Genomic DNA, 18,732 nt, shown 5'->3' on the forward strand with positions numbered 1-18,732 from the left:
TGTTTTATAACTTTTATTTTTTTCATGCTATGATTGTTAATGATTTAGCAACTGCTGATTAATTATTAGGTACAACACCAATTAAACTGGAATGTTTCAGAGATTTCATTTTTATTTCTGTTTTTTGCCTCTCCCAGGAGATTACATGGTTGCTAATGGGGCGGGGATAATTGAGGGACCAGGGATGTGTAACTTCAGTTATGTGAAGAGACTGCAGAAGCTGGGGTGTATTCCTTAGAGTGGAGAAGGTTAAGAGGAGATTTGACAGAGGTGTTCAAAATCATGAATGGTTTTTATAGAGTAAATAAGGAGAAACTGTTTCCATTGGCAGAAGGGTTGGTAACCAGAGGACACAGATTTAAGGTGAAGCCAGAAGGGACATGAGGAAACATTCTTTTACACGGCGAGTTGTGATCTGGAATGCACTGCCTGAAAGGGTGGTGGAAGCTGATTCAATAGTAACTTTCAAAAGAGAATTAGATAAATAATTGAAGGGAAAAATAATCAGGGCAATGGGGAAAGATCAGGGCAGTGGGATTAATTGGATAGCTCTTCCACAGAGCTGCCACAGGCACGATGGGCTTAATGGCCTCCTTCTATGCTGTATAATTCTATGATTCTATGAAGAGAAATCCATATGATAATTAATTACAATTTTTGATCTATTACTTGCAACTTAATGATATAGTGAATAGTACAACTGTTTTTCTGAAAAGAGCAGCAAATACATTCATAAATTATTTCCAATTTGCAGGTTAGCTTAACTATTGATGATTGGAAGACCACTAAGTGGAAAAACATTAGTGTGGAGAATATGGATGCAGATTGTAAGAAATTTGTTAAAGACTTAAGAAGTATGGATAAGGAGATAAGGGCATGGGATGCTTATTCTGGTTTAGACAACTTAATAAAGAACACGATGACTTCGCTGAAAGCTGTAAGTGAGCTGCAGAACCCAGCTATAAGGGAGCGTCACTGGCAACAACTCATGCAGGCAACTAAGGTACCAAAGAATTATTAAGGCATTTTTTGTAAATTTAAATCTAAATACATAAAGTTATTGTAGTTTACAACAATGTGGCCTATAATTTCCACTCACGCTCCTGCTGCCCACTTTTGGGTTGATTTGGGCAGTTGGGTGTGGAAAGTTCCTCGGGAACGTGTTCTGGCAGCCCTGCAACCTTCTGTAGGGGGTGGCGTGTGCGCCGTCAGCTTCGCCCTTGACTGGCTTTTGAGCGGTTTGAATCGCTGCCACACCCCTGGGTTCCAGACACCGGACTTAGGTACAGGTGGCGATACAGAATTGGAGTAGACAACTGGTTTGGTGCAAGAAAACTGTATTTTTATTAAAAGGCACAATAAAATTACAACACTGAAAATTACTGGAATAGTTATAGGCTTACAAGAGTACACTCAATTAGGAATGGGGAACGCATGGCACATCGAGGGAAAAATCACAGTAATAATCCCCCTACCCTTGTCCCACCCCCAATATCTAACTAAATTGTGCTGTGAGGGGCCAGGGATTATGCTCACCATTAAGGGTTTCTGGACAGGTCGGATCCTGTTGATCAAGCCGGTTGCGGTTTTAGGGTTCGGTCTTTGTGTCCTTTGGGGCTCGCCGTCATCACGTGGTCCCAGGGCGCGGCGGTGGAGTCATCTGAGTAAAGTACCCGCTTTTCCTCCGTTAGAGATAGGGAGTAAAGTCTTTGTTGGGTACTTTACCTTGTAGAGTGGAAAACTTTGGGTTTTGTTTTTCTGGTGGTGGTCTGGTCGTCGGAGTTTTGTTGCGGTTGGGGTTCGGTTGGCGGTCTTCGGTGTTGGCTTGGTCGCGGTGGTCTAGATCACTACCTGTGCAGTGGTAATGATCCGAAGGTATGGTTTACCCGGCCCTTTGTTACCACGGTGCTCGTGGTCGTCTGCTTCTTGGAGTTTCGAGTATCCCTGGACCTGAGCGTGTGCCACCCAACGCTTCTTTGCGTTTCGAGTATCTCTGGGTCTGAGCTTATGTCTGCTCGTCCCCCAACGCTTCTCCACACTGCCCTTCTCTGCTTTTCGTCGGCCCGCCTTCGTCTGCCCCAGCCCACTTGCCTTAGTCTTAGTCTTCGTCTTCTTGGTTACTGCACGTTTTAGTCTCCGGTGGGCCTACAATTATACTATTTCAGAGATTCGTTATCTGCACGCCAAATCAGGGTTAGTTCTTTGTCCGATTTTTGGCGGGCTCGTTAAAGTGATTATAGCCGTTCATCTTAACTGCTTTTTGGGTGGTTGCCCTGTTGCTAAATGCTCTTTAATGTCTCGGTGTTTGTTATTCATAATGTGAATCGGTATCTTCCTGGCTCGGTAGCCAGTTTAAACTGTAAGCGATTATTTATGCAAAGGTTTGATGGGTTCAAGATTAAGTCTTTCCTGAGTTGATTAAGAATGCGTATTCTGCATTGTCTACTTGTCTGGCTCTCAGAAATAACAAGCCTTTCACAGGCCCAGGCATGTCAGGGTTTTCAAAAGCCCTTTTGAATTGACCTGCCGTTTTTGCAGGGCCCTGCATTCCAATCTTGCAGGCTTCTGCCACGAGGTCCAGAAGCCATTTTGTTTAGGGTTCCCTTATAACTTCGTCCTTCAGGGTCCCTTTATTAATAACTTTGGGGAATGTGGGAATTTTGAGAACCCTACACCTTCTGCCCTTAATATTTTGCTCTCCAGGCTTGGCGGCAGAAACACATCCTCCCCTTATATAGGAGGAAGGTTCTTCTCCCATTTACTTGATTCGATTACTAAACATTCAGAGATGCCTGTTGGACACAAGTGTGCAGCAGAGTGGGTTCCAGAGTTTTATTTATACAACCAAAATCTAGCAAAGTACTCACAGAACAAGGCCTTGCACTTTCTGAGGAGGGGACTTCAAAATTTAAATAATCTTTATTTTGGACAGCTGTAGGCTTGAATATTGCTCCCTATCTAAGGAGACATTTCTCGCACCATTGTCACACTCCTCGACAAGGTACAGCAAAAGGCTTATTGTCTGATAGGCAAGTCTTCTTGCAACTCTAGCCTTTCTATCCTAACCTTTCTTGTTTTTCTCTATTCTCTAACAACAGTTGGCATTTATACAGTGCCTTAAATGTTGAAAAACATCCCAAGGTGCATCACAGAGGTATAATCAGACAAAAATGGATGTTAGACCAAAGAAGGAGATATTGGGATATTAAGAGAGGTGACCAAAAGTGGTGGGCTTTAAGGAGTGCCTTCAGGGAGGAGAGGGATCTGGAGAAGTGGGTGGGTATAGGGAGGGAATTCCAGAGTGTGGGGCCCAGGCAGCTGAAGGCACGGCTGCCAGTGGTGGGGCAAAGAGAGGGGAGATGCACAAAAGGCCAGAATAAGGAGCGCAGACAGTTCTGGGGTGGGGTTGTTCTGCTAGAGGAGCTTACAGAAATAGAGAGGAGCGGACCTGCGAGGGAGCACCAGAGGCAGCGGAGCTACTTAAAGAGCAGCCCGAGGCAGCGAGGCCCAGAGCCCCGAGACCGGAGAGGCAGCGGAACTGCGAGGGATCACCAGAGTCATACCAATCCAGGTTCCGGGAGAGAGGTAAAAAGTAATCCAAGTGTGACGTCAGCAGGAAGCAGGTAAGTGATTGGTTGGTGAGTATTTCTCTCTTTTTTAAACTTTAACTCTGGTTTATAGTTTCTAAGGTCTCTCTGGTGTAGCGGGGACTGTTGGTAAACTATTTAACTGTAGTGTAATTAGTGGGATTGATTGATTTAATTTAAACTCAATTAATTAAAGGGTAAGTCATGGCAGGACAGCCCGACCCTGTGATCTGCTCCTCCTGCGAAATGTGGGAACTCAGGGACACCTCCTGTGTCCCTGACAACTACGTGTGCGGGAAGTGCACCCAGCTGCAGCTACTGACAGACCGCATTGCGGCACTGGAGCTGCGATTGGATGCATACTGGAGCATTCACGATGCTCGGGACATCGTGAATAGCACGTTTAGGGAGTTGGACACACCACAGGTAGAGGTTGGACAGGAAGAAAGGGAACGGGTGACCAACAGGCAGAGTACTAGGCGCAGGCAGGTAGTGCAGGGGTCCCCTGTGGCCATCCCCCTCTCCAACAGATATACCACTTTGAGTACTGTTGGGGGGGATGGCTTATCAAAGAAAGGCAGCAGCAGCCAACTTCCTGGCACCAGGGGTGGCTCTGCTGCACAGAATGGGAGGAAAAAGAGTGGTAGAGCTATAGTAATAGGGGATTCAATTGTAAGGGGAATAGATAGGCGTTTCTGCAGCCGCAAACGAGACTCCAGGATGGTGTGTTGCCTCCCTGGTGCAAGGGTCAAGGATGTCTCCGAGCAGCTGCAGAACATCTTGGAAGGGGAGGGTGAACAGCCAGTTGTCGTGGTGCATATAGGCACCAACGATATAGGTAAAAAGCGGGATGAGGTCCTAAAAGCGGAATATAGGGAGTTAGGAGGTAAATTAAAAAACAGGACCTCAAAGGTAGTAATCTCAGGATTGCTACCAGTGCCACGTGCTAGTCAGAGTACAAATAGAAGGATACTTCAGATGAATACGTGGCTAGAGGAATGGTGCCAGGGGGAGGGATTCAAGTTCCTGGGACATTGGAACCGGTTCTGGGGGAGGTGGGACCAGTTCAAACCGGACGGTCTGCACCTGGGCAGGGCTGGAACCGATGTCCTAGGGGGAGTGTTTGCTAGTGCTGTGGGGGAGGGTTTAAACTAAAATGGCAGGGGGTTGGGAACCTGAACAGGGAGACAGAGGAAAGGGAAACAAGGATAAAAGCAAAAGATAGGAAGGAGAAAAACAAAAGTGGCAGTCAGAGAAATCAACGGTTTAAATCAAACATGGCCACAGTAAATAATAACTCTAATAGGTCTAAGAGCGTTAAAAAAACAAGCCTGAAGGCTTTGTGTCTTAATGCGAGGAGCATTTGTAATAAGGTGGATGAATTGGCTGCGCAAATAGAGGTAAACGAATATGATTTGGTTGGGATTACGGAAACATGGCTCAAGGATGGCCAAGACTGGGAACTCAACATCCAGGGGTATTCGATATTCAGGAAAGATAGGCAAAAAGGAAAGGGAGGAGGGGTAGCATTACTGGTTAAAGAAGGGATTAACACAATTGTAATGAAGGATATTAGCTCTGATGATGTGGAATCTGTATGGGTGGCATTGAGAAATACTAAGGGGAAAAAAACATTAGTGGGAGTGGTATATAGACCTCCAAACAGTAAGGCGGAGGTTGGGGATGGCATTAAAAGGGAAATTAAATAAGCGTGCAATAAGGACACAGCAGTCATCATGGGTGACTTTAATCTACATATAGATTGGGCCAACCAAATGAGTAACAATACTGTGGAGGAGGAATTCCTGGAGTGTTTACGGGATGGTTTCCTGGACCAATATGTCGAGGAACCAACCAGAGATCAGGCCATCTTAGACTGGGTATTATGTAACGAGAAAGGATTAATTAGCAATCTTGTTGTACGAGGCCCCTTGGGTTGGAGCGATCATAATATGATCGAATTCTTCATTAAGATGGAGAATGAAGTAGTTGACTCAGAAACTAGGGTCCTCAATTTAAATAAAGGAAACTACGATGGTCTGAGGAGCGAGTTGGGTAGGATTGATTGGGGAATGGCACTCAAAGGGGTGACGGTGGATAGGCAATGGCAAACATTCAAAGACCGAATGGATGAACTACAGAAGTTGTTCATCCCAGTTTGGCATAAAAATAAAACAAAAAAGGTGACTCAACTGTGGCTAACAAGGGAAATTAGGGATAGCATAAGATCCAAGGAGAGGACATACAAATTGGCTGGAAAAAGCAATAATCCTGAGGATTGGGAGCAGTTTAGGATTCAACAAAGGAGGACAAAGGGATTAATTAAGAAAGGGAAAATAGAATATGAGAGTAAGCTTGCAGGGAACATAAAAACTGACTGTAAAAGCTTTTATAGATATGTAAAGAGAAAAAGATTGGTGAAGTCAAGCGTAGGTCCCTTGCAGTCAGAATCGAGGGAATTTATAATGGGAGCAAAGAAATGGCAGACCAACTAAATACATATTTTGGTTCTGTCTTCACAAAGGAGGACACAAATAACCTCCCAGAGATGCCGCGGAACATAGGGTCTGATGAAAGGGTGGAACTGAAAGAAATCAGTATTTGTAGGGAAATGGTGTTAGGAAAATTGATGGGACTGAAGGCCGATAAATCCCCAGGGCCTGATAATCTACATCCCAGGGTACTTAAGGAAGTGGCCCTAGAAATAGTAGATGCATTGCTGGTCATCTTCCAGAACTGAATGGACTCTGGAACAGCACCCATGGATTGGAGGGTAGCTAATGTTACCCCACCATTCAAAAAAGGTGGCAGAGAAAAAGCAGGGAATTATAGACCGGTAAGCCTGACATCGGTAGTGGGGAAAATGCTAGAGTCCATTATAAAAGATGTAATAGCAGAGCACTTGGAAAGCAGTGACAGGATCGGACAAAGTCAACATGGATTTACAAAAGGTAAATCATGCTTGACTAATCTACTGGAATTTTTTGAGGATGTAACTGGTAAAATAGATAAGGGAGAACCAGTGGATGTGGTGTATTTGGACTTTCAGAAGACTTTCGATAAGGTCCCGCATAAGAGGTTAGCGTGCAAAATTAAGGCACATGGGATTGGGGGCAAGGTATTGACTTGGATAGAGAACTGGTTGGCGGACAGAAAGCAAAGAGTTGGAATAAACGGGTCGTTTTCTGAGTGGCAGGCAGTGACTAGTGGGGTACCACAAGGATCAGTCCTCGGACCCCAGCTGTTCACAATATATATTAATGATCTGGACGAGGGAATTGGATGTAATATCTCCAAATTTGCAGATGACACAAAGCTGGGTGGGAGGGTATGCTGTGAGGAGGATGTCGTGAAACTCCAGTACGATTTGGACAGGTTGGGTGATTGGGCAGAAACATGGCAAATGCACTATAATGTGGATAAATGTGAGGTTATCCACTTTGGTGGCAAAAACAGGAAGGCAGATTATTATTTGAATGGCAATAGATTGGGAGAAGGGGAAGTACAAAGAGACCTGGGTGTTCTTGTGCACCAGTCGCTGAAGGTAAGCATGCAGGTGCAGCAGGCGGTTAAGAAGGCAAATGGTATGTTGGCCTTCGTAGCAAGAGGGTTCGAGTACAAGAACAAGGATGTCTTGCTGCAGTTGTACAGGGCCTTGGTGAGACCGCACCTTGAGTATTGTGTGCAGTTTTGGTCACCTTACCTGAGGAAGGACGTTCTTGCCATGGAAGGAGTGCAGCGAAGATTCACCAGGCTGATACCTGGGATGGCAGGAATGACGTACGAGGAGAGATTGTGTCAATTGGGCTTATACTCACTGGAGTTTAGAAGATTGAGAGGGGATCTCATCGAAACCTATAAAATTCTGTCAGGTCTGAACAGACTAGATGCAGAAAGGATGTTTCTGATGGCCGGGGAGTCCAGAACCAGGGGTCATAGTCTAAGGATAAGGGGTAAGCCATTTAGGACTGAAATGAGGAGGAATTTCTTCACCCAGAGAGTGGTGAACCTGTGGAATTCTCTGCCACAGAGGGCGGTGGAGGCCAGTTCATTAAATATATTCAAGAAAGAGTTGGATATATTTCTTGAGGCTAAAGGGATCAAGGAATATGGGGAGAAGGCAGGGACAGGGTACTGAATTTGGATGATCAGCCATGATCTCATTGAATGGCGGAGCAGGCTCGAGGGGCCGAATGGCCTACTCCTGCTCCTATCTTCTGTGTTTCTATGTTTCTATGTATTTAAACACGAGGATGAGAATTGGACGTGTTGGGGGACTGGGAGCCAATGTAGGTCACCAAGGACAGGGGTGAGCAGGACTTGGTGAGAGATAGGATGTAGTCGAAGAGTTTGGATGAGCTAAGTCTGTGGAGGGTGGGAGACTGGCCAGTAGAGCATTGGAATAGTCAAGTGTGTAGGTGACAAATACACAGATGATGGTTTTGGTAGTAGATGGCCTAAGGCAGGGGCAGAGTTGGGTGAAGTTATGGAGGTGCTAGTTGGCGGTCTTCATGACCGTTAGGACATTTGGTTGGAAGTTCAGCTCAGGGTCACATAGGATGCCGAAGTTGCGAACAGTCTTTTCTACCTGAGACAATAGCCAGGGAGAGGATAGAATCGGGGGCAAGAGTACAGAATTTGTTGCATGGGCCAAAGACAGGGCATGGGAACACCAGCCAGCAACATATGTAAATAGAAAAGGATTCTACTCCATCAATGTGCAGCTAGTGGCCAATCCCCGGAACACCATCATGCAGGTCTGTGCAACATACCCGGAGAGCTGCCACAGTGTTTATATCCTGAGACAGTCTACCATCCACCCAATCTTCAAAGCTGTGAAGAACATGACAGGATGGCTGCTGGGGGACCAGGGTTACCTGCTGCAGACATGGCTACTGACACCCCTGTGCAGTTCCACCACACCCCAGCAACACAAATATAATCAAAGCCAGGGACAACCAGGATCATTTTTGAACACACCATAGGAATGCTGAAGCTGAGATTCAGGTGTCTTGACTAGTCAAAGGAGGGCTTCCTACAATATATGTATAGTAAATTATGCCCTGCATGTGAGGGAAGCTAGCCAATGCAGCAAATCCCTGAGCTCTGTTTTGGGGAGTGAGGAGGTGAGACACTTGCCACAGAATAGCCAGCATCTGACCTGCTCTTGTTGCCACAGTAGCTATGTGGCTGATCCAGTTAAGTTTCTGGTCAATGGTGACCCCCAGAATGTTGATGGTGGGGGATTTGGCAATGCTAATGTCATTGAATGTCAAGGGGCGGTGGTTAGACTCTCGCTTGTTGGAGACATGCATGTCCAGATGACATCTTCGGAAAGTGACCTTTAGGCTGTGAAATTCAGCACCTTAGAGCTAGCAATTAAGGCCACCTTGCTTCTGGTGCGGTCCGTGCTGGTTGCTATCTTGGTGAGGGCGATAGCGTAGGTGGGAGTGCGTGTGCCAGCAGTATGCTGAGTAGGCAGATCGTGACATCAGTTAGTGTGCAATGTTGATTTGACACACAACCTGCCATTTTGGACGTCGCCATTCCAAACAATGCCCTCTCTTGAACATGCACAGCTGAACGTGTATTCAGCTGCACGAGGGAACACCCCCAGCGCTATTTAAAGGGATACATCCAACTTGCAGGTAAGTTGATTATTGCTTTTGTGTATTGGCTCTTGCAGAGTTTATATCAATACCAACTTGCTGGAAGACATTTATCACGTTATTAAAGTGTGCAGGGAGTGCTGCTGGACATTGGGAAGGCGTTGGCGGCAACTGGAAGGCCTCTGACTACACCTCTTGTTCCCAGACACATGACAAGGAGATGGAGCAGAGGCAGCAAAGACAAGCTATTCACAGAGAGACGAGGAGGAGGGGGAGAAAGGCTCTCAGCAGGAGGCCTTACCCACCTAGGGTCTTCAGGGAGCACTTCTCCTACCTGCACTTAAGCCAGGAGCAATGTGTTCGGAGGCTCCGCTTCACCAAGGTGCTGGTCACAGAACTCTGCCATCTCTTAGAACCAGACCTGCAGCCTCAGAGCAGGGCGAAGATGGCTTTGCCAGTGGCCACAAGGTGACCGTGGTCCTGAATTTTTCCAACAGCGGATCCTTCCAGTCTGGAACAGGCAACATAGCTAACATCTTGCAATTCGCTGTCCACCGCTGCATCCAGGAGGTCACAGAGGGGCTGTAATCCACGAGAAGGGACTTCATTGTCTTATGTCTAAATAGAGAGAAGCAGGAAGAGCGCGCATGTGGCTTTGCCAGGATATTGGGCTTCCCCATAGTGCAGCGTGTCATCGACTGCACACACATGGCTTTACAGGCACCACATATCAATACTGAGATGTACCGTAACCGCAAAAGCTACTACTCTCTTAATGTGCAGTTGGTGTACGACCACACCCAGCACATTATGATGGTGAATGCCCGGTATCCTAGCAGCAGTCATGATACCTTCATCCTGCTCCAGTCCGCTGTGCCAGTAATCTTTCAGCTACCATGTAGAACCTGAGGATGCCTGCTCGGAGACAAGGGCTATATGTTCTGCACCTGTCTGATGACTCCCCTCCACAATTCTACCACTCGTGGCCAGCAATCATATAATGACAGCCATACTGCCACGAGGAACCTCATTGAGTAGACCATCGGGGTGCTCAAGCAGTGGTTCCGCTGCCTTGACCACTCAGGGGAGCTCTCCAGTACTCACCGGAGCGGAGGTCCCAATTCGTGGTGGTCTGCTGCACCCTCCACAACTCGGCTATCATTAGGGTGCAGCCATTGCCACCACAGGCTACGCGACCACCTCAGGAGGAGGATGAAGGGAGGAGGCAGACTGTTAATCCCCGTTCCAGACAGGCTGTCCGTGAGCACATCATCAGACTCCGGTTCCCCTGAATGAAACCCCAGATCCCCATTGCTCAACACTTCCCCACCTTACCATCCCTCTGTCACGGAACATCACAGTATCCTCTTGGGCACAATGCTGAAATGAAAACCATCACAAAAAATTCCAGACATAATTTATAAACGATTAATTCCAACATTACATTACAAAGCCAACTAATCACCCTTGTGCATTCCCTTAGGCCGTCAATTTAATAGAGGAGGCGAGTTGGAGTCGGGTTGCCTGGTGGGCGGGTTCCGGTCCCGCTGCCGGTTTCAGCCACTCCCGAATTGAGATTTTAATTTAAGTGGCCTATTAAGTCCCGTCGTGCACGCTGCCCGGTCCAATGAGTGGGATCGGGTCTGTTAGTTACCGCTGATGACGTAGTTGCTGCAGCTTTTAAGGGGCCCATGCAGCCTCAGCCTTTCATTTCTCATTTCTGCTTGTGTTTGAATGGGCCCAGGCTACAATGAGTGCTGCAAAAGCCAAGGCTGCTCCACGGTTTAATGAGGACTCCTCCCAAGCTCTTGTGGAGGGAGTAAGAGGGCGCAGAGAGATTCTGTTCCCTTCCGATGGCCGGAGGAAGCCTCCTCAGTAAACCAAGGCAGCCTGGCTGCACATTGCTGAAAGGTCAGCGCTTGGTCCATATGTTCATGCACCTGAGTCCAATGCTGGAAACAGTTTAATGATCTTCTGCGATCATCAAAAGTGAGTAGCACATCACCCTTACCTTCAATCTGCTTCCCTTCTCTTCTCATCACCAGCACTCTGCTTTGTAAGCCTGCTCCTCCACATCCCACCTTATCCTTACTTCCCTTGCACCCTTACCTATCCATCTCTCTCTCTCTACTGAATCACTTCACCATCCTACTATGCACCCCTCGCACTCACTCTCACTGTTAGGCAATGACAACAACTAACAGCTGCCTCTTGGTGAGGGCGATAGCATGGGTGGGAGTGCGTGTGCCAGCAGTATGCAGAGTAGGTATATTACGTATTGTGATCCGCGCGTCCGTTTAATATTTAAAATTGAAAAAAATAATTTACAAAGGTATTTGGTCCAAGAACTTTCAGAAATAAGCAAGCCTAGATTGTAATATATACAATTCAGTGTCCTTTTATAGTATGTAACTTTTATGCCCTCAAGACCATTCTAGCTTGGAATTTAAAAAAAAATTGTCTTGGTTGCTAAGCAATTAGGCCCTGAAATTACACTGTGAGATAATAATGTCTGAACATTTAATGCATTTGTTTAAAATTCCCCTCTCCCTTATTTATTAGCCTGTTTTTATGAGTTAATGCCTCACTACGATGATAGAGATAGACACAGGAATTTCAGGTAAATGTATTGCGGCTTTTATGATGGCTCAGTTCATGAAGGTAGTGGTCTGAAAATTCCTGAGGCCAAAATTTTGTTTTTAACTGTTTGGCTCCCATTGGAGCCATTCCACCTAGAGAAGGTAATCATTCCCATTTGGGATTGATTACCTCACTCTAGTAAATATCTGAGGTTTTTAGTAGGCCTTAAATGGACTCCAGGTTTCAACACAAGGTGCCACATAAAAGATTATTACACAAGATGAGGGCTCATGGGGTTGGGGGTAATTTAGTAACATGGTTAGAGGATTGGTTAACGGACAGAAAACAGAGAGTAGGGATAAACGGATCTTTTTCAGGTTGACAGGCTGTAACTAGTGGGGTGCCGCAAGGATCAGTGTTGGAGCCTCGGCTATTTACAATCTGTATTAATGTCCTAGATGAAGGGACCGAGTGTAATGTATCCAAGTTTGCTGCTGATACAAATCTAGGTGGGACAGTAAGCTGTGAGGAGAACACAAAGAGGCTGCAAAGGGATATAGATAGACTAAGTGAGTGGGCAGTAAGGTGGCAGATGGAGTATAATGTAAGGAAATGTGAGGTTATTCACTTTGGTAGGAAGAATAGAAAAACAGAATACTTTTTAAATGGTGAGAAACTTTCAAATGTTGGTGTTCAGAGACATTTGGGTGTCCTCGTTCAAGAAACACAGAAAGCCAGCATGTAGGTACAGCAAGCAATAAGAAAGGCAAATGGCATGTTGGCCTTAGTTGCAAGGGGGTTGGAGTAAGGAAGTCTTGCTACAATTGTACAGGGCCTTGGTGAGACCACACCTGGGGGGAAAAATTCGGTATCGCCCCATTTGGGGCGCCATTGTCGGCCGTGCGCAAAGTTCAGCGCCTGGCGCTAATTATCGCCTCCGATAGCAAACTTGGCTTTTATCGCTCCTGGAGGTAACTGGAGCGCTAAATCAGGCGCTTCACACCTGTCTTAAGGCGCAAACGCCGAGGAGTGAGGCGCTACCTCAGAGTGCTGGCGAAGCAAGGAAGGGCAAATCAAAATAAACCTGCAAAGTGCTGCTCAGTACTCAAAACTCCTTCACACAGCGTTGAATCTCTCCAGAAGTCTCTCTCTCTCAGACTGCGTGGTGCAAAAATGTCACCGACAAAAAAAGGCAGGAAGCGGTCGCCTTTAAATAGCACTCCCCTAGTCCCTTTCTGACAGCATAACGCTCCCCTCAACCTGTCATTGCTAGCGGCAGGCGGTAAGGCAGGGGGCGCCACTCAATATCGGTCCGGGATGCTAACGGCGCTAATGACGTCACAATCTGCCAGCACAGGAGATCGTGGCGGAAGTGTTTAGCGCTGCCGCAAAATGTCTAGTTAATTTCGCGAGCGGCACAAACATCGCCGCGCCCGGCCTCTAGTTGCTTTGCGCCCCAATTGGCGCCCTCTTAAGGCGCTAACGGGAGGCGCAAACAACTGAATTTCCCCCCCCTGGAGTACTGTGCACAGTTCTAATCTCCTTATCTAAGGAAGAATATACTTGCCTTGGAGGCGGTGCAACGAAGGTTCACTAAATTGATTCCTGGGATGAGAGGGCTGTCCTATGATGAGAGATTGTGTAGAATGGGCCTATACTCTCTGGAGTTTAGAAGAATGAGAGGTGATCTCATTGAAACATACAAGATTCTGAAAGGGATTGACAGGGTAGATACTGAGAGGTTGTTTCCCCTGGCTGGAGTGTCTAGAACTCGGGGGCATAGTCTCAGGATAAGGGGTCGGCCATTTAAGACTGAGATGAGGAGGAATTTCTTCACTCAGAGGGTTGTGAATCTTTGTAATTCTCTGCCCCAGAGGTCTGTGAATGCTGAGTCTTTGAGAATATTCAAGGCTGAGATAGATAGATTTTTGGACTCTAGGGGAATCAAGGGGTATGGAAATCGGGCGGGAAAGTGGAGTTGAGGTCAATGATCACCCATGATCTTATTGAATGGTGGAGCAGGCCCAAGGGGCCATATGGCCTACTCCTGCTCTTACTTCTTATGTTCTAACTGGCATGAGTTCAACTGAGGCCTTCCAAGGGCATAGTGAGGAATTTCCTGGGGAAACTCAGCAACACCCCGTGACATCCTCCCTTGATGAAGGTCTGAATGAGGCGGAATCCCAACAGAGCCAGCATCCAGCCCGTAATCCTGCCTACACCCTGCATATTAATGTGACTTATGCCCTGTCCAGACCCAGGAATTTTGAGGCCAGTATGTAGCTAAGCCATATAGACCAGAATGTTGCAAGTTCAATTCCCAAACTATGCTAAGTTATATGATCTCAGCTGATGTATCAGTATGCAACTGTGGTAATATATCCTCAGTACCCCAGGCAAAGCAGAGGAAAACTTCCAGGGTTCCCACTCCTATTTTGTATCCAGTGAGCCTGATCGAAAAAGCGTGTTGGTAGGTCAGGTTCAGGATCAGCTGTGGTGTCTCCCATGCTGACATTCACTGTCTATACTTATATGTGAAGAATGACCATTTGGGTGAGGCACCAGAGGGTACCTGAAGCTGGAAGAGTATTTCAATGGAGTCAATAATTTGAAGAAAGGAGAGGAAATTGATTTTTAAAAAGGTGAGAAAATTGACTTTAAAAAGTGTAGAGAAAGTAGGAAATTATTGTTCATTTTCTTTCATTGTTCTTACAGGTCAATTTTGTGATGTCAGAAGAAACAACTCTTGCAGACTTATTGAGTCTGCAATTGCACAACTTTGAAGATGAAGTACGCAATATTGTAGATAAATCTGTGAAAGAGTCTGGAATGGAGAAGGTATTGGATTCATTAGCTTGTTTGAAAAAGAGGAATGAGATACTTATAACTTTCAAATTTCACCAGCATACCAGTTACGCAGTAAAGGATAGATTTTAGAAATTTGTATGCTCCAGAGACAGAAAATCCAACAGGATTTGGTAGCCCTCTGCCACTGAATTTTTGAAATGCACACCCGGCATGAGAAGTTTTGCACTGGGAATGCAGATTTATAAAACCTACCCTTATAAATTTAAATATTGCATAAAGGTAGCTCTCCCTCAAAAATTGTTTGATCTGGGTGCGATCCAATTTCCAGGCCCTAATCTTCAAAGGTCAGCAGAGGGGAACCGGGAGGAAGCGGTTAAAAAAAACTAAATTGCCACTTTACTGGCAACTGAAAAGCTACTCAACGCTGTGGGCGGCCGCCAAGACCTGTTCTAAGAAAATTCCACATCTATTTCAGCAGAAATCCATGGTAGAGGCCGGTCAGTCTTTCTCCTGTATTTGAATACTCTGGAGGCTGCTTTAGAACAGCCTTCATCTATCTTTGGAGTGCTCCCAGGACACCTTCTGGTCTGCAGAGGGTCCTGGTACAAGCTCCACCATGGGCACAGATAGAAAATGAGGAAGGAAACCAGGACACCCTCACCCACCTTATTACCATCCTAATGCTTTCCCTGTGCCTACTGAAGTTATTATCTGTGTACATTTGAAGTAAAATTGAATATCGAAAATGCAAATGAAAAGGATCAGTTGATTAAATTGTAAAAAAAATAGTTGAATTCTGTATTTTACAGGTGTTGAGTCAGCTGGATAACATTTGGAGTATCATGGAATTTGAACATGAACCTCACAGCAGGACAGGAATTCTGTTACTGAAAGGAAGTGATGAACTGGTAGAGACATTGGAGGATAATCAAGTTCAGTTGCAGAACCTGATATCTTCTAAATATATTGCATATTTCCTCAAACAGGTCTCCAGCTGGCAGAAAAAATTGTCCACTGCAGACTCTGTCATTTCAATCTGGTATGAGGTACAAAGAACTTGGGTTCACCTTGAGAGCATTTTTATAGGATCTGAAGACATCCGTACCCAGCTGCCTGAGGATTCCAAGCGTTTTGAAGCCATTGATGTTGACTTTAAAGTATGTAGTTTTCATAGAATCATAGAAATTTACAGCACAGAAAGAAACCATTTGGCCCATCGTGTCTGTGCCAGCCGAAAAAGAACAATCCAGCCTAATCCCATTTTCCAGCTCTTGGTCCATAGGTTGCAGCACTTCAAGGGAATACCCAAGTACTTTTTAAATGTGATTAGGGTTTCTGCCTCTTCCACCCTTTCAGGCAGTGAGTTCCAGACCCCCACCACCCTCTGGGTGAAAAAAATTCTCCTCAACTCCCTTCTAATTCTTCTACCAATTACTTTATATCTATGCCCCCTGGTTACTGACCTCTCTGCTAATGAAAACAGGTCCCTCATGTCCACTCTATCTAGGCCCCTGATAATTTTATACACCTCAATCAAGTCTTCCCTCAGCCTCCTCTGTTCCAAAGAAAACAATCCCAGCCCATCCAATCTTTCCTTATAGCTAAAATTCCCCAGTCCTGGCAACATCCTCGCAAATCTCCTCTGTACCCTCTCTAGTGCAATCACATCCTTCGTGTAATGTGGTGACCAGAACTGTACACAAAACTCTAGCTGTGGCTTAATTAGTGTTTTATACAGTTCAAGCATAACCTCCCTGCACGCACTTATATTCTAAGCCTTGGCCAATAAAGGAAAGTATCCCATATGCCTTCTTAAACACCTTATCTACCTGTTCTGCTACCTTCAGGGATCTGTGGACATGCACTCCAAGGTCCCTCTGTTCCTCTACACTTCTCAATATCCTACCATTTATTGTGTATTTGCTTGCCTTGTTAACCCTCCCCAAATGCATTATCTCACACTTCTCCGGATTGAATTCCATTTGCCACTTTTCTGCCCACCTGACCGGTCCATTGATATCTTCCTGCAGTCTACTGCTTTCTTCTTCACTATCAACCACACGGCCAATTTTTGTATCATCTGCAAACTTCTTAATCATGCCCCCTACATTGAAGTCTAAATCATTGATATATACCACAAAAAGCAAGGGACCTAGTACTGAGCCCTGCGGAACTCCACTGGAAACAATCTTCCAGTCACAAAAACAACCGTTGACCATTATCCTTTGCTTCTTGCTACTGAGTCAATTTTGGCTCCAACTTGCCACTTTCCCTTGGATCCCATGGGCTTTTACTTTTCTGACCAGTCTGCCATGTGGGACCTTGTCCAAAGCCTTGCTAAAATCCATGTAAACTACATTAAACATGCTACCCTCATCGACCCTCCTTGTTACCTCCTCAAAAATATCAATCAAAGTTAATCAGACATGACCTTCCCTTAACGTATCCATACTGACTGTCCTTGATTAATCTGTGCCTTTCTAAATGATGATTAATACTGTCCCTCAGAATTTTTTCCAATAATTTGCCTGACACTGAGGTTAGGCTGACTGGCCTGTAATTATTCGGTCTATCCCTTTCTCCCTTTTTCAGCAACGGTACAACATTAGCAGCCCTCCGGCAACACACCTGTAGCCAGACAGAACTGGAAAATTATGATCAGAGCCTCCGCTATTTCCTCCCTTGCTTCTCTTAACAGTCTGGGATACATTTCATCCAGGCCTAGTGATTTATCTATTTTCAAAGATATTAAACCCCTTAATATATCCTCTCTCACTATGTTTATCTCATCTAATATTTCACACTCCTCCTCCTTAACTACAATGTCTGCATTGTCCCTATCTTTTATGAAGATAGATGCAAAGTTTTTATTCAGAACCATACCCACATCTTCCACCTCCACACCTTTTTGGTCTCTAATAGGTCCTACTCTTTCTTTAGTTATCCTCTTGCTCTTTTTGTACTTATAAAACGTCTTTGGGTATTCCTTGATTTTACTTGCCAATATTTTTTCATGCCCTTTCTTTGCTTTCCTACTTTCCTTTTTAATTTCACCCTGCACTTTCTACATTCCTCTAGGCTCTCTGCAGTATTTGGCTCTCGGTAACTTACATGAGCTTCCCTTTTTTACCTTTTCCTACGCTGTATGTCCCTTGACAGCCAGGGGGCTCTAGATTTGGGAGTCCCACCCTTTTTCTTGTGGGAGCATATTTGCTCTGAACCCTCACTATATCTCCTCCTTGAATGCCTCCCATTGCTCTGACACTGATTTACCTTCAAGTAGCTGTTTCCAGTCCACTTTTGCTAAATCACATCTCAGCTTAGTAGAGTTGGCCTTTCCCCAATTGTGAACTTTTGCTTCTGGTTATCTGTGTCCTTTTCCATAACTACGACTGAATTATGATCATTACCACCAAAATGGTCTCCCACTGATACCCCTTCCACCTGCCCAGCTTCATTTCCTAAAACTAAGTCCAGAACCGCCCCCTCTCTTGTTGGGTTTGCTACATGCTAAAAATGTTCTCCTGAATGCATTTTAAGAATTCTGCGCCTTCTATACCTTTTACACTGATTCTATCACAGTTAATGTTAGGGTAGTTGAAATCCCCTACAGTTACTGCCCTATTGTTTTTGCACTTCTCAGAAATTTGCTGCATATTTGCTCTTCTATCTCCCGCTGACTATTTGGGAGTCTATAGTACACTCCCAGCAGTGTGATTGTCCCTTTTTCGTTCTTCAGTTCAACCCATATGGTCTCATTTGATGATCCTTCTAACATATTTTCCCTCCTCACAGCTGTAATTATTTCTTTAAACAATATTGCGACCGGCCCCTCCCAACCGTGACTAACAAGGGAAATTGGGGATAGCATAAGATCCAAGGAGAGGACATATAAATTGGCCAGAAAAAGCAGTAAACCTGAGGATTGGGAGCAGTTTAGGATTCAACAAAGGAGGACAAAGGGATTAATTAAGAAGGGGAAAATTGAATATGAGAGTAAGCTTGCAGGGAACATAAAAGCTGACTGTAAAAGCTTTTATAGATATGTGAAGAGAAAAGGATTGGTGAAGTCAAGCGTAGGCCCCTTGCAGTCAGAATCAGGGGAATTTATAATGGAGCTCAAAGAAATGGCAGACCAATTAAATACA

At 45.3% G+C, this 18,732-nt stretch overlaps 1 protein-coding gene across 1 annotated transcript in view; it reads left to right on the top strand.

The window, feature by feature from the left end:
- LOC147102876 (dynein axonemal heavy chain 17-like) overlaps nucleotides 1–18,732 on the top strand; it is a 908,504-nt gene that overhangs the window by 336,024 nt on the left and 553,748 nt on the right. Inside the window, exons 29-31 of the mRNA XM_085963770.1 lie at nucleotides 755–1,003; nucleotides 14,492–14,614; nucleotides 15,394–15,741. Coding sequence (XP_085819896.1) covers nucleotides 755–1,003; nucleotides 14,492–14,614; nucleotides 15,394–15,741 — 720 coding nt within the window. The remainder of the gene's footprint in view (nucleotides 1–754; nucleotides 1,004–14,491; nucleotides 14,615–15,393; nucleotides 15,742–18,732) is intronic.

This window comes from Somniosus microcephalus, chromosome 21 (assembly GCF_052327205.1).
Source record: "Somniosus microcephalus isolate GS21.2 chromosome 21, FLI_Smic_1.0, whole genome shotgun sequence".
In the NCBI taxonomy this organism is placed as follows: Eukaryota; Metazoa; Chordata; class Chondrichthyes; order Squaliformes; family Somniosidae; genus Somniosus; species Somniosus microcephalus.